Source organism: Dermacentor variabilis, chromosome 1 (genome assembly GCF_050947875.1).
Source record: "Dermacentor variabilis isolate Ectoservices chromosome 1, ASM5094787v1, whole genome shotgun sequence".
NCBI lineage: Eukaryota > Metazoa > Arthropoda > Arachnida > Ixodida > Ixodidae > Dermacentor > Dermacentor variabilis.
The window spans coordinates 2011388-2026786 of record NC_134568.1 but is presented as its reverse complement, the minus strand read 5'-3'; the positions used below and the strand labels follow the sequence as shown (position 1 = coordinate 2026786).

The window sequence follows — 15399 nt, the reverse complement described above, 5'->3', positions numbered from 1 at the left end:
ATGAAATACCGCCGGTGGCGGCAGCATTTGGATGGGCGCCAAGTGCAAAAAGCTTATTTCCCGTGAATTGGGGTCACCCTAAATATCCCATGGGCGTCGAACTTAATCCGTAGCCCGCGAATGAAGCGTGCCTCCTAATGAAAGCGTGGTTTTGGCACGAAAACGCCTGGAATTGAAATAAACAAAATGTCCTTTATATGTGGTGCGGTTTTAAGGCAACATATGGAACCTTTGGGCCACCGTTACGGTGTTAGTTGGTGGTAAAGATAGGCGGCAGGCCAACCGTGCACTGGTATTTAAATATCTAATACAACTTAAGGTTAAGGAGGAGACTGGTGTACTTCGAACGCCACAATAACGAAATGTCTCACAGATGCGCGATGTGGTATAATTTCTTTTGTAATTTGTTTCCAAGCTTCAACACTTCGTAAACTTTCATAGGGTGACTTGGTCTGTGGTGTAGTCATCCTATGAGACGTTTTAGTGGCCATCTGTTAGGACTGAACGTCGACTTTGTGGGCGCACGCTCTAATAAACCGCAATATTCAATTCAATTGCAGCACCCGCAACCTTCAATGCAGATTGACACCGGTGCCATTTTACGTACATCTTATCCTTTAGAGTGTCGTACTCTGTAGACTAAGTACGACCACCCGGAGGGGTTTTGGTTTTCGACGCCACCAGACTCCATGGCCTACTAGAAACTTACCTAGTTTTCCATCTCCGAAGCATATTTTTTTTCCTTCGGGGGGATGAAGTTCTACTAATGTTGATTTCGTGTGATTTCACATTTTACTGTAATCGGTGTGACCTGCCCGGTTTTTTTTTCTTCTTCTCCTGCATGGCTGTTCGGTCCATACTGGGACACTCCACACTTTGCTGTTGTTTTGCTTTAGTCCGTGTGGCCTTATAGTCTTGCTATTTCTCTCGTTTCGTTTTGTTTTCCTACACTGATAGCGCACACCGACTGCGACGGATCGCCAAGATCCGTATAGTGCTCGGGGAAATTGCAATTACTCCTAAAACAAGTGAACATTCCCATCATGAAATGAATCAAAATCACCTTGGACGACCTTAAAAATCTACAATATTTAAGGCCTAACCAACTATAATTAAGACTTAAGGCAACTATAATGTTCCCCTCAACATCTTTTTTTGTTTTGTCGTTTTGAAATTGCGTTTATATTCCTTCCTTCCTAAAGTGTAAAAAGGCATTCTGCGCCTCTCGCTGGCTGTGGCCAACCTGCTCCCTCAACATTTCCACGTCACTGCAAGGTACGTATGTTTCCTCATCGAATAATAATAATAATAATAATAATAATAATAATAATAATAATAATAATAATAAGAAGAAGAAGAAGAAGAAGAAGAAGAAGAAGGAAAAGAAGAATCTGGAGTTTTGAGAAGATATTTGCTCGCATAAGTTCTATGCGCTTGGGTAGAAGAAAAAGAAGAACGCAGCCTGCCTCGTGCATTGCGCACCCGTTTACATTCTGTGCAAGCTACTAGGCTCTTTCGTCCCGCAGTGCTTCATCTAAGTAATCCGCCGAGAATTCTAGGAAGCGACCAGCGGAAACTCCTTCTATACCGCCGAGCTATACTCTTGCGACACCTCCTGCCAATCATGATTCAACGCCCTCAATCCGAAGCCACGAATTCGCACCGGGATACAAAGACGACTGGCCATGGATTTCGCCGCGCTGCTCAACAAGACGACGGCTGTGGCCGCGTTCAGGGATCAGCGACCGTGTGCGCACACGGCGATCCTCGGTCTCAACTTTCTCGTGAGTGGACAAAACGCGGCAGGCATCGCGGCGGGGTCTTTCCTTCCGGCGGCTGCCTCGTGTCGGCGTTCCATTGGTCCGGACACGCTTGCCCGCACGCCTTTGTCCACGGAACTGAAGACAGGTGAATATTCTTACGTGTCCTATCAGGCATATCATTTCTGAGAGAGACAGTTTAAAGGTATCCTTTATGCAGCGCTCTGGCGAGAGGTAGCCCTCATGTCGATGGCACCGCACACCAAGGCCCCTTAGAATCCTCGCGCGAAACAATTTTAGCCCTATTTCGAATACACCTTCTCACGTAGTGGTAATCCCAATCGAAACGTGCGTGTCCATTATACTTTGGGTGCGCAGGCTCCTGAAGCCTGTTCATCGACATGTTGAAACATGCTTAAATGTTTTTCATGCGCAGCCGAAGGCAAAATACAAAGAGAACACATTCGACACTGCACTCACCTCGTGTGGACGTATTCCTATTGTGGCAGCCTTGTTTTATTGACTGTAGTCAACAGCGGAAGGAAGCGGAGACATTTTGTTTGTAACTTGATGTTTGGCACAGGCAGGTTGTTTTTGCTTCCTAGAACGTCGAAAATCACGGTTGGGTGACATTTGCTCTAGTGAGCACGTCTAGCGTTATGACAATTCCTGTGTAAGCGCCCAGGAGCCAAATGCATCTGATTCGATTAGACCTTTAATAAATTAAACATAATTAAAATATAGAAATATGATAGTTGATTACTCGTTTTTTGAGTGTTTAGTATTGAAAGTAATTATCCGAAAGAAATATATTATAGAAGAGAAGAACCTAACTGTCAAGAACTTTCTAACAACAGTGGCACAAATATTGTTATTCAGTGCACATTCTTGATGTTTCAGGGGGAATCGCACGAGAAGAGGCCTCCCAAGTCGTGTCGGTCGTGGATCGGCAGACGCAGCGACCGCGTCGCTTCTCACTCCAGCTTCAGCAACCCAGACGATGGCTCGCAGTAGGCGGAACGAGCTCGGAGCTGGCATAGCGTGCCATCCCGGGCGATCTCCACTCCAGCCCCGTGTTGTCGAAGCCTCCGGCCACCGCCTGACCATCGCAGGAGCACCGTGCAGTCCAAGCCCCTGTTCCACTGGTGGGACTCGGCGCAAGGGCGACGCGTCTCGCTTCGAGTGCACCCACAGATTTCGCGTGGCTGGCTTCGCTCGTGGCGCCGAGAGACCCGCCGTCATCGCCTTCGACGCGCTGCCTTTTCCCACGGCGAGCACTACGAGATCGTCAACATACGTGCGGGGCGTTCCAGTTCATAGGGGCCGGTCACTCCACTGCTGTTATGTCTGTGGCGGAGCAATTTTCCAAGATATTCTCGTACTTTTCAAGCAGTACGCGGACGTCCGGGCTGTTCATTAGGACGTTATAGGCTTTCATGAAATCGGCTCTGTAATCGCTGAGCTGGGGTCTTCGGTGCCCTCGGGCGATCTTTACGATGAGGCGCCTCGTGAGAATTCGACGGATGGCGCAGCTCTCCGTTGACGCGGACATTTCCGTGTTGCTTTTTTCCGTAAAGATCTGCTGAAACTCGTACGGCGCTTTTACCTAATTGTCGCGAGATTTTTCCGTTTTTCCTGTTTTGTGAAAATATATTCTCACCTATGCGATGTTTGTAGTTGGCTTGAATATTTACTTTTTGGGGGGCGTCGTTCTTGCATTGTCCGAATTTGCGGATACCTTATTATTATAACAGCCATGAGCTGGCATATCCTGACATCATATATGCCTAGCTTACAATGAACAAAGCCATTAAAAGGAGAAGAGCGGACACATGAACCGCTGTGAGCTTTGTCTCCTCTTCGCTCTGTCTTTGTTTATGGTCCGCTACCTACGGGAAGTCAAGATGTTATAACTTGCTGCTATAGCTACGCCCTTCAGTTTTATTACTCTTTACCTGATTATGGGTAAGCCATGCGACTTCATAGTTTCTGCCTTTATCTGTTGTTTACTTTTCAGTTAGGACGTCTTGTATCTCTCACTTCAGGAAGTAGTGCTGACTGTACACTTTTAAGATGGTCAGTCAGGCTGCAATGTTTTCTCAAGCTAGACTGATTAGACTTCCTAAAAATTAATGCAGCAACAGGAGAGCAAAAAATTGGGAAAATAAATTGAGGCATTGCCTCAGACCTCTAGGCGAATTACGTACGTGTATATACACACATAGTCGATCTTTATAAAAGGAAGAAAGTTCGACTAGACAGGCATGCTTTTCAACATGCAGCATTCTTTGCAGGCATCGACCTCTGGTTCACGAAGAACGAGAATAGAAGCCATTCAACGCTTGGCATTCTCACAAAATCTCCTGCGCCGCCGCGGAGTCTTACTGGCTATGGTATTGCGCTGCTAAGCACGAGGGCGCGGGATGAAACACCACCGGCGGATGGCATTTGAATGGGCGCGAAATACAAAAAGCCTGTTTACAGTGCATTGGGGTCACTCTAAAGATCCCACGAGCGTCAAACTTAATGTGGAGTTCCCGACTGAAGCCTGCGAAAACTTTGGCACGAAAACCACTGGAACTGAATTAAACAAAATGTCCTTTACATGTGGTGCGGTTTTAGGGCAACATACGGAAGAAGTAGGCCCCCGTTACGGTGTTGGTTGGTGGCAAAGATAGGCTGCAGGCCGGCCGTGCACTGGATGCCACTGATAAGTTAGACCTGGGGTCCTTGCTGCTCAATTTATTGTGAGTGCGACGGAGTCTCGCTATGTGATCGATGCCTGGAGACTTGACAGGAAATAGAGAGGTTTGCAGGTACATCGATTTTGTTTCCTGCTGTTCGAACCTACAGTCCTATTCAGTGGTATGCATGGCTCTTCCTGTGTTTCAGCGGGTCTGTGTAGCGTTGTGTCCTAAACTTGATGCTTCTTATCTTCCGGGAATGCTATTCTGCGCGTGTACCTAGTTGATCTATTGCTTCATTTGTAAGCAACATGGCTCCTTGATATGTGTTGATTGTGTAAGGGGTGCATTTCACAAACAAGCTTAATTTATTCTAAACTAGTTGTTTTAGGTTATGTGGAATATTGTGGCCGATTCGTCCACTGGGGAATTTGTAGCTCTTACACCATCCAAGTGTGTCCTTGTATGCAGCTATGTGTCACTTTCTCCGCCTTGCACTGATGCGTTAGAGTACATAAGAAGCGCGATGCGTGATGCCCTAATCGTGGATAATATGCTCGTGCCCAATACGTTTGCTTGAGTTCCCCTTGTATATAGCATATGTGAAAAACTTAAGGAAACGGCGCAAATTCCGCCAATGAAGCAAATTTAGCAAAGTTAGGCACCATAAATAATTGGATTTATTGGTAATCTAAATAAAACGCCGCAGTACGACACAGTTGGACAAGTGCGTGGCAGGAATCTCGACGCGACCATTTCAGTAAAAATGGGCTTCACTGCATTCTATGCAGGTTTGCAGTGCTAAGAAAAGTTACATTGAACTACTTGAACGGATATCCTGTAATGTCCCTCTATTTTCTCAATACAAACCATTGTGGTCGGCTGCGGTACGCTTTAATGCCTTTGCATTCTTAGGCTACTTCACCGACTTTCCCGGATCTATCTATCTATCTATCTATCTATCTATCTATCTATCTATCTATCTATCTATCTATCTATCTATCTATCTATCTATCTATCTATCTATCTATCTATCTATCTATCTATCTATCTATCTATCTATCTATCTATCTATCTATCTATCTATCTATCTATCTATCTATCTATCTATCTATCTATCTATCTATCTATCTATCTATCTATCTATCTATCTATCTATCTATCTATCTATCTATCTATCTATCTATCTATCTATCTATCTATCTATCTATCTATCTATCTATCTATCTATCTATCTATCTATCTATCTATCTATCTATCTATCTATCTATCTAACTAACTAACTAACTAACTAACTAACTAACTAACTAACTAACTAACAGTTTTCCCGCCCCCTGGGGTCACTGTGTAGTCCGAGGTCCAGTGCTTAAGAGGAAGCTCCAGCTCAGGTCCTCCCATCTAAATACATGTAAAAGCACAATGCGTTTTTCTCGGCAACCACTGCACCAAATTCGACGAGATTTGTTGCGTTTAAAAGAAAACCTTAAAATGTAGTGACTGCCTGTTTTGAATTTTTGATTTAGGTCCTCCATGTTTTATTAAAAATTGGCAAAAATCAAAAATTTTCAAGAAACGAAACTATCAAGTTTACAACTCTGTACCTCAAAAACGAAAAACGATAATACAATTCTGTGAATTGCACCTAATAGTACATCTGAAGCGGACAAAACTGATGTGCTGTACATTAATCTCAAAAAATTTAGTAATATGGAAATACAACTTTTGCAGAACCTTTGTAAACAACGTAACAAAATCACGTAAGATATAATATGACATATCGAATTTGTCCGCTTTCAGTGGTCTAATGGATGCCTTTACAGAACTGCGATATCTGTTTTTGATGCAGAGTTATTGATTTGGCAACTTCGTCCTTGTATATTTTTTGAACTTCCGCATTTTTGAAAATTCTTTTAACAAAATTCAGGAACGTAATCGAAATTCCGCTTGCAACAGTCGCTAGAATTTAACTTTCTCTCTCTATTGCAACAAATGTAATTAATATTCATCCAGGGGTTATCTCAGAAAAACGTTTGTGCGTTTTACATGTATTTGAATAGGCCGCGTGGGAGTTGGGCCCGAGCTAAAGCTTCCTCTTAACGTACGTGCTGAATGAACAACATTCGAAACCAACCGTCGTACCACTGCCAACAGGCCATTGCTGCGAGAGGCGGCGGGAGCCTAATGAGGAGGCAGACTCCGTCCGCAAGCAGCACTACGAGCTTGAATAGAATCTGCCAAATAAGCCTATTTCACAATTGTCAAAAAATTTCTGCTTTACCCTGATTTACATTTTTCTTTAACGTTTTCTTTCCGTCCAATGCGTTTAACCACTGGCTTCTTCAATGAATGAATGAATGAATGAATGAATGAATGAATGAATGAATGAATGAACTTTTATTTATACCCAAAGCGCCCGGTCTGAGCCCGGTCCCGGCGCGCAGGCCGAGGGGGAATCAGGGACTGCCCCGCAGACTAAGGACTAGAGACGTTGCTTATTCACGGCCTCAGCCGCCAGGCGGATGGCTTGCTGCTGGACGTTGGGGTCTTCGCTCCGCAGCCGAGACCTCCCAGGCTTCTCTACTATCTAAGTTTTGGCTGATCCCTGGGTAACCGGCACATTCCCAGATTATGTGGTCTATAGCGTACCCCTCTCGCCGCAATCTTTGTATATGGCTCCATTTTCGTCCCCTGTCTGCGTAAGATAGACCGAAAATGGGCAGATGTAATTACCACCTTGCAATCGCCTTCTATATACGTGCTTCGTTGTATGAGAGAGACCGATCCGGAGGTGCGAGTTTCTCCTTTCAAGTTTGTAATGTTCAGTGATTTCATGATATGTGATTACACTATGTTTCATTACCGCGCGTTCGGGCTGTTCCGCAGCCGCCCGGTGATAACTCGGGCAAGCTCGTGTGCAGCCTCATCCCCTGGGACAGATCCATGTGCGGGTATCCATATAATGCATATTTTTCTATTATTTGGGTTACCGAGGGTTATGCGTCCAGCTTCCTCCGATATTCTTCCTTTACAAAAATTCCAAATAGCTGTGTTGAAGTTAAAGTTGAATTTATTTTCATCAGTAGTACAAACAGTAGTACAAACAGGTGTATAAGTGCACAGTCGGTGCTCCGGAAGTACAAACTGTCGGAGGAACCTGCTAAACAGGAAACAAATGGGTGTTAGTACGATTGTGGCAACAGTAGCAGGCTACATCACCCAAAGGTTGGGCTTGTCAGCAAAAAACAAAAAAATGCATAAAAAGAATTATGTTGGAAGAATTATTATGTTAGCCTGTGTATCAGTGCAAGCGAGCGATATTGCGACTTCTTCAGCCGTACTTGCATCTCTAGTGCGTGATGAGGCCGTGATTTTGGGTATTCTGTCACCGTCTACGACAGCCGAGACTGCAGCCCCATGTCTACTGCACGCTGCGTCGCCATTGGCTATCTCATCAGCTCTTTTATCTTTCATCCTTCTTATTATGCTTTTAGCTCAGTTCTCCCTACGTTCTTTGTTGTCTGTGGGGTGCATATTTCTCGGTAATGGCGCAATCAATAAATGTTTCCTTGTGTCGGAAAGAATGTCTGTTTTTTCATGCTGGCTCTGTCACTCCGGAGGCAATTCCATCCAAGGATGGTCCTTCCAGTCTGTGACTGGCTGAGTCGTTCTAGCTGCGCAATTCGGACTGCCCGTGTTAATTCTTCATATGTGTTGTTCATGCCCATCCTGTGTAGCACCTCAGTTGATGTGGTTATGGCAAGGCCTAGTGCCCGTACAGTACATGTTTTTATTACTGTGTCGAGTCTGTCATGCTCCGCTTTCTTGATGTTGAGAAAGCGGGTTGCGTAACAGATGCGGTTTATCATATAGGCTTGTGTAATCTTTAGGAGGCTCCTCTCCTTCAGGCTGTGGATTTTGAGCGACACCCTTCTAAGGATTCCCGTTACCTGTGCAGCATAGCTTTCTAGCTTCGTGATTGTGTTCGTGTTCATTCCGTTCGTATGCATAAACATGCCTGATATCCTAACTTTCTCGACCCCAGGGACGAGGGATGCTTCTAGCACCATACCGTGCTCTGGTTCTGTCTAAGGGGAATTTTCCTTTCTCCCCTTTGATTTATTAATGAGTAGCTAAGATTTTTGCGGAGAGCACGACAGCCCTCTGCCCGCCTCGCATTCGACAACCGCGTGTGCCGCTGTCTGCAGTTTGTGTTCTGTTTCTGCGTCACTACCTTTTGCTTATCTAGAGATTTATATCGTCCGCATACATGCTGAACTTTTACGTAATATGGGGGGAGTCCTCAAACTGCGAAGTTGAAGAGAATAGCGGACAAGACTGACCCTTGAGTGGTGCCCTTACTCCCTAGTTTAATTGTGGGGGATTCAATGTCTTGGAATTTCATCCCGACTTCTCTGTCTGTTAGGAAGTCTCTGATGTAGTTCTTCTCGCCAACCCCGATATCCTGAAGCCCTGTGAGTATGGCTGCGTGTTGGACGTTGTCAAAGGCTTTAGTTAGGTCTAGGCCGAGGATGGCCTTTGTGTGAGTTGTCTGGGCGCTAAGTATGTCCTATTTGAGCCTGAGCATGACGTCCTGCATGCTGAGGCCCGGCCTAAACTGTACCATATCGTGTGGCCAAAGGTTTTGCTGCTCCATGTATCTAGTGAGCCTCGTCTACACTACGTGCTACATAACTATGCCCACGCACGAATTTAGCGATATGGGCCTCAAATTCTCTAGTTGTGGTGATCTACCCTGTTTGGGCATGAGGACCATGTCCGCTTTCTTCCACGCTTGTGGGAGGCGTCAGGTTCCCATACCTCGCAGATACTTCTTGCTAGCGCTGCTATGGAGCTTTCGTGTTTGCTACCCCGTCCGGTCCCGGGGCCGACTAGGAATTTAGACCGATTAATTCGGCCCGAAACTCAGCCGCCGTGATAGGCGTGTCCAGCTCCGTGTTGGGACTGCCCGTGTATTCACGCAGTATCTCGGTATCTATTTGTCCTATGTACAACCAAATTAGTTTGTCAATCAGCAGTTTGTCTTTTCAATTGAAGGTGTGTTTCGATATTATTTGGTTTATGTTTGCCTGCGTTTTTTATTTGCCGTGGTCAAGTAGGTGCCTAAGGATGTTCCATGTTTTGGAGAGGCTCATGACCTTGTTCATTTCGTCGGATCTGCTACATCAATTTTGCTCGTTTAATTTTATGGCGTATTTCTCTATCTCCTTGTTGTGTCTGGCCAATTCCCTCATAACGTTTACGTTCCATCTTTCGGCCTTTAATTTCTTTTCTGAGTCCCTTTATCTTTTCGACATGTTTATCAGTTTGATATCTATGTTTGGTGGTGCGTCCTCGTCTTCTATGGTGGTGGATGCGCTATTCGCGAGTTTTTCCAGCTGTCCCGTCCATTCATGAATGTCGGTAATGCTTCCGGAGCGTATAGCTTCCCTGATTTGTCTAAATTTGTCCCACTCCGTAATATTGGGCTTCTTACCTTGTCTGGTCTTGACACCCTTGCCTAGCGTGAGCGAAATAATTTAGCGATGACTGCCCAGGTTTTGCTCAGTGTTTCTCCAATTAACTGCTCCAGCGTTTCGGCTAAGACTGAGATGCGGGACTGTTTGCCTAGTAATACTACTGCCCATTCGGGTGGGCATCACATAGGCCAAATTACCGAAAAACACATAGCCATAGCGATCCAGGAGACCATAAAAGACCCGGCCAAACTGTCGGGATATGAAAGCTTCGGCAGCGATGGAGGAGAAAAATCCAGGGTAGCCACGTTCATTAAAAGAAACATTGCGACTATACACCACGAAATCACATCTAGGGACTGTGACGCGATACTAACTGTAATTATTAAGCAACCCTCATTAGAAACAAGATAGTCACCATAGCACACAAAGGAATTGAGGACACGAAAATCGAACACAAAATAACTGAGATAATACCCAAAAAGAAGCACAAAGCTAAAAGCACATTTATAGTTAATCTATACAGTCCCCCAAGGCAGAAAGACGGCGACTTCGGCAAATTCTTTGCAGAAGCAAACAAGCTTGCCAAGTCGAACACCCTAATAATTGCGGGGGATTTCAATGCTAAAAGCCCGAGCTGGGGATAGCAGAAAATCGAAAAGAAGGGGCAGCAAATATGCACTGCGGCAGAAATCATAGGCTGCGACCTCTTAACGAACGGAAATCAGTCAACGTGCCAGGGTAATAGCGTTAGCCCAGACACCTGCCCAGATCTAACATTTGTTAAAGGAGCAAAGCAAGCCGAGTGGGAGAAACTGCTGGAGAACTTAGGCAGCGATCATTATGTACTGAAAACTACAATCGAAGCGGAGAGCGTAAAAAGAAAAATCGGCACAGCCCATATCACAGATTCGGACGCCTTCCGTAAGCACAGCGAACAACTAAAAAGAGAAGTCACCTCGATAGAGGAATGGAGCCAACAACTAAAACAGGTACAAGAACTCCACACAGAGGAAATAGATAGAACAGAACAAACACCAGAGGTGGAACGGCGGCTACTCGGGCAGTGGGAGGCCAGACGCGGGCTCACAAAACGCTGGAAAAGACAGCATCTAAACAGGAAACTCAAGAAGAAGATAGCAGAGATCACAAAGAAGGCGGAAGAGTACGCAACACAGCTGGCAAAGCAAGGGTGGCAGCAGTTCTGCAGCTCACTGAACGGCACGCTCAGCACAGCCAAGACGTGGCGCATACTAAAAGCCCTCATGAACCCTACCAAAACGAAAACAGAAGGCGGCAAAGCAATTCAGAAACTGGCTCACCAGCACGAATGCTCCGACGATGAACTACTGGAGGCAGTGCGTGTAAAATGTTACGGCAAGGACAATCCCAAAGGCAACGACGGGGAGTATCCGGGGGCAGAGAATACCGACATGGACAGACCTATTACAAGAGAGGAAGTTTACGCGGCAATTAGAGCGACAACCAGAAACACAGCCGCGGGCTTCGACAAGATCAGAAACTCCGTATTACGCAACCTCAGCGACGAGGCGATAGATCAGCTCACAGCATACCTCAACACACTGTGGGCAGAGGGCACGATACCGAAGGAATGGAAGCACGCTGTCGTGGTGGTGATACCTAAACCCGGCAAAAAGCTTCATATTGAAAACCTGAGGCCCATCTCCCTCCATCTCGTGCCTCGGTAAACTCTACGAAAGAATAGCCACCAGAAGAATCCAACACCATCTGGAGGACAAGGAGCTATACCCGCACAGCATGTTTAGGCTTCCGGGCGAACCTGTCAACACAGGACGTCCTACGACAGATAAAAGAAGAAATCATAAACAGGTCACCCACAGCAGGCGAAAACGCTATCATGGCCCTAGATATCAAAGGGGCCTTCGACAACGTTAGCGACGAAGCCATCATGGAAGGACTGAACAACGCCAACTACGGCAAGCGAATCCATGACTACGTGAGGGCCTTTCTGACCAAACGCACGGCAACGGTGGGATCGGGGGATCTGCGAAGTGACGTCTTTACCACTCCACGCAAAGACATGCCGCAGGGCTCCGTGATCTCACCAATACTCTTCAACATCGCAATGATCGGACTGGCTCGAAGACTCAGCAAGGCTGATGGCATCCAGCATGCAATATATGCTTCCGAAATCGTGGTCTGGGTCAATCAAGGCTCCCTAGGACAGAAGCAAGAAAAACTGCAGGAAGCGGCCAAGTGCGTGGAAGAATATGTCAAAGAAAGGGGCCTGGCGTGCTCCACCGAAAAATCAGAAATCCTAAGAGTGGGAAGAAACCCCACCAATGAAGAACTAATAGTAAAACTAGAGGGACAAAACATACCTGAAAGGAGCATGATATGCATCCTAGGTATGTGGATTCAAGGAAGCAAGAAATGCAGCCACACAATCAGCTTACTTGAAAAATCGACAGAACAAGTAAGCCGAATGATAACGAGGGTATCTCAAAGAAGAAGCGGAATGAGAGAAGGAGACACAATCAAGCTGGTCAGAAGCCTGGTGGTCAGCAGAGTCACGTACTCCCTCCCGTACCACAAAATGACCAAGCACGAAAAAGAAAAGGCGGAAACACTACTAAGGAAAGCGTATAAGACGGCGCTACATCTGGCAAGAAACACGCCCAACGATAAATTGTTACAGATGGGCCTAAGCAACACCTTCGAAGTACTCGCGGAAGCGCAGCTCAATGCACAGATCGCCAGGCTAGAGCAGACTGCCACCGGCCGCAAGCTCCTAAAAAGAATGGGGCATAACACAGACGGAATAGAGGATCGGGCAGCTAGCATCCCAGACAGCGTTTGCCAGACACTGGAGATTAGCCCGCTACCGAGAAACATGGACCCAAATCTCCACGCCGCCAGAAGGCAGGCACGAGCAGATTACGTCGAACGAAACCTAGCCACACTTGAGTACACTAGTGTACACAGACGCGGCCGTATACCCATGGGACCGCAACACTAGAATGTTTACACTCACTGCAGCAGTAGTAAACCACACGGGAGAACCAATTAGCTGCGCGACCCTGAGACACTGCACGGTAACGGAGGAGGAAGAAGTCGCCTTAGCTCTAGCGGCGGCTGAAGGTTACCGCAGGAACAAATGTCTGATAATTCTAACAGACTCCAAAGCAACATGCAGGAACTACATACAAGGCAGAGTTAGTAAGGAAGCACTGAGAATCCTCCTCGAAACAGAGCTTCCTAAAAAAACATAAAACATAGGATCTTTTGGATACCGGCACACACCGGGATAGAGGGCAACTCAAGGGTGGACAGCCTAGTTCGCGAACTCACGCACCGAGCAGGGCAGTCGGAAACCCTAGAGGCCCCCTTAACGGTGGAGCCGGCGTATGCAGAAATACTTAGTCCCTACAGAGGAAGGATACTTAAATACCCCCACCCCACACATCACTCACACAACACGAGGCAGTTAGCTGGCGAAGACTGCAAGCAGGCACGTTCCTCAACCTGCACACACTACACAAAATGTTCCCTACCCAGTAAAGGGATACATGACCGTGGTGCGGGGCAACCCCTACGTTGTACCACATCACGTGAGAATGCAAGCGTTATTTCGCATTCCATAAAGTAAATAACCCAAGTGCGGAACAATGGGAGGGTCTGCTCACCAGCAGCGAGCTCGCAGCCCAACGGGCAATTGTGCAGCACGCCTTCGAAGCAACAAGTCTCAGCGGTGCCCTGGAATAGGGGCGCCGACCTTGTGAAGCGGCCAGGACTCAAGACATGAAGACACCGGCCCACCGCCAATCTCTCTGAGATATAGAGCAGTAAAGTTTTTCCATTCCATTCCATACAGGGAGAAAGGACCGGAGAAACATATTCCTCCTAAATGTCTATAGTACACCGAAACAAAGAAAGTCATATTCTTACCCTTATTTCGCAAAGCCCTCAAAGCAGGCGGCCAGAATCCTCTGATGATATTAGGGGACTTCAATGCGGCTCATAAGGAGGGGGGGGGGGCATGATAGGCAGGATCCCAAAGCCAGACAGCAATGGGAAGACATACAAACGCTCGCCCAGCTTCTTGAACAATCTCCCGTAGTGGGTAAAAGGAGGTCGTCTTCCAGTATGACCGCAAGCATCCCTTGAAGCTCCTGTACATCATGGGCAACCAGCCTTAACGCCTTGCATCTGACGAAGGACAGGCGAGAGCTCAATTTTCACCACGAGAACGTCACACGGCAGGCTCCGCGTACCGCTACCTTATTGACGAAATGACTGGACTCGCTAAGTACAGAATAAGTGGACGCGCCCGGGACTCCCCAGTGCTCTATGGTGTGCAGCCGGCTTGGCCACCGAGGATCGTCAGGACATGATGATCCGATTGGGACCTTAGCAGAACTTGGCAATCATCAGCACAGCCCAGTCACACGTGGCCGACGCATTGTACAAGGTGAGAGAGCTGAACCTTGGTTAGCGGGTCTATCCCATTACAACATATTGACACGTGTACTTATCTTTATTGGACGAGCACGTTTCGCCGCCTAACAAATGTAATCGCACAGCGCCGGACGCGCCTGCATGTATCCGAAGTTTCTGGAAAGTTATCGATGCTTCTACCCGGCTTTCTGTTGTCGCCGAACCTTGTGTTACCTGATTTCATCGCGTGACGCGAATGGTGTAGAACTTTGTGGAAGGCACGCGGGTCCGAACGATTTCTCTGGAACATTCAACGACTGCTGTATAAAAGCCGACGCGCTTGACCCGCTGATCAGATTTTTGATGTACGCTGACCGTGTTCGCCGCTATCGTTGTGCTATAAGTGTAGCTTGTTTTGTGGGCACAGGTTCGCCCAATAAAAGTTAGTTTTGTCGTTCACAGTATTGCTACTGTGTTATTCAACGTCACCCCCACGTGACATCTGGTGGAGCTGCTTTACGTTCATGTACCGGACGCCCCCGACAAGCCGTAATCCAAGCCCGTACAACAAAGACAACACCAGCGCCGTCCCAGAACATCGAGCAAGCCACCGGCTACAGCAACTGCCCCCGGAACACGGAATTCTACCAGAGACGACCAAGAAGATCGTCAGAGAAGTTCGTCCAGAGACGTCCAAGAAGACAGCCCGAATGGCAGCCGGAGCAGCCCCAATAGTTCTGCAGCAGCCCAGGGTGCCACGGACGTTCCGCGGTTCCACATTTGAGGACCCGGAAAGCTGCCTGGAGATGTATGAGAGGGTCGCTACGTTTACCAGTTGGGACAGCGACGACAGGCTGCGGCATGTCTATTTCGCATTGGAAGACGCCACCAGTACCTGGTTCGAGAATCGAGAAGCCACTATAACGACGTGGGACCTGTTCCGAAGCGGCTTCTTGCAAACGTTTACAAGCGTCGTGCGAAAAGAGCAAGCCCAAGCACTACTAGAAACCAGAGTGCAGCTGCCAAACGAGACGATTGCGATCTTCACGGAGGAGATGGCCC

At 47.1% G+C, this 15399-nt stretch overlaps 2 protein-coding genes across 3 annotated transcripts in view; one reads left to right on the top strand and one right to left on the bottom strand.

The window, feature by feature from the left end:
* LOC142575062 (uncharacterized) overlaps positions 1–15399 on the bottom strand; it is a 48948-nt gene that overhangs the window by 15400 nt on the left and 18149 nt on the right. The window lies entirely within an intron of this gene.
* On the top strand, positions 1578–3134 carry LOC142569608 (uncharacterized). The gene is made up of 2 exons (XM_075678620.1): positions 1578–1908; positions 2661–3134. Exons 1-2 carry the CDS (start codon positions 1686–1688, stop codon positions 2798–2800), a joined length of 363 nt encoding a protein of 120 aa, XP_075534735.1. The 5' UTR covers positions 1578–1685; the 3' UTR covers positions 2801–3134.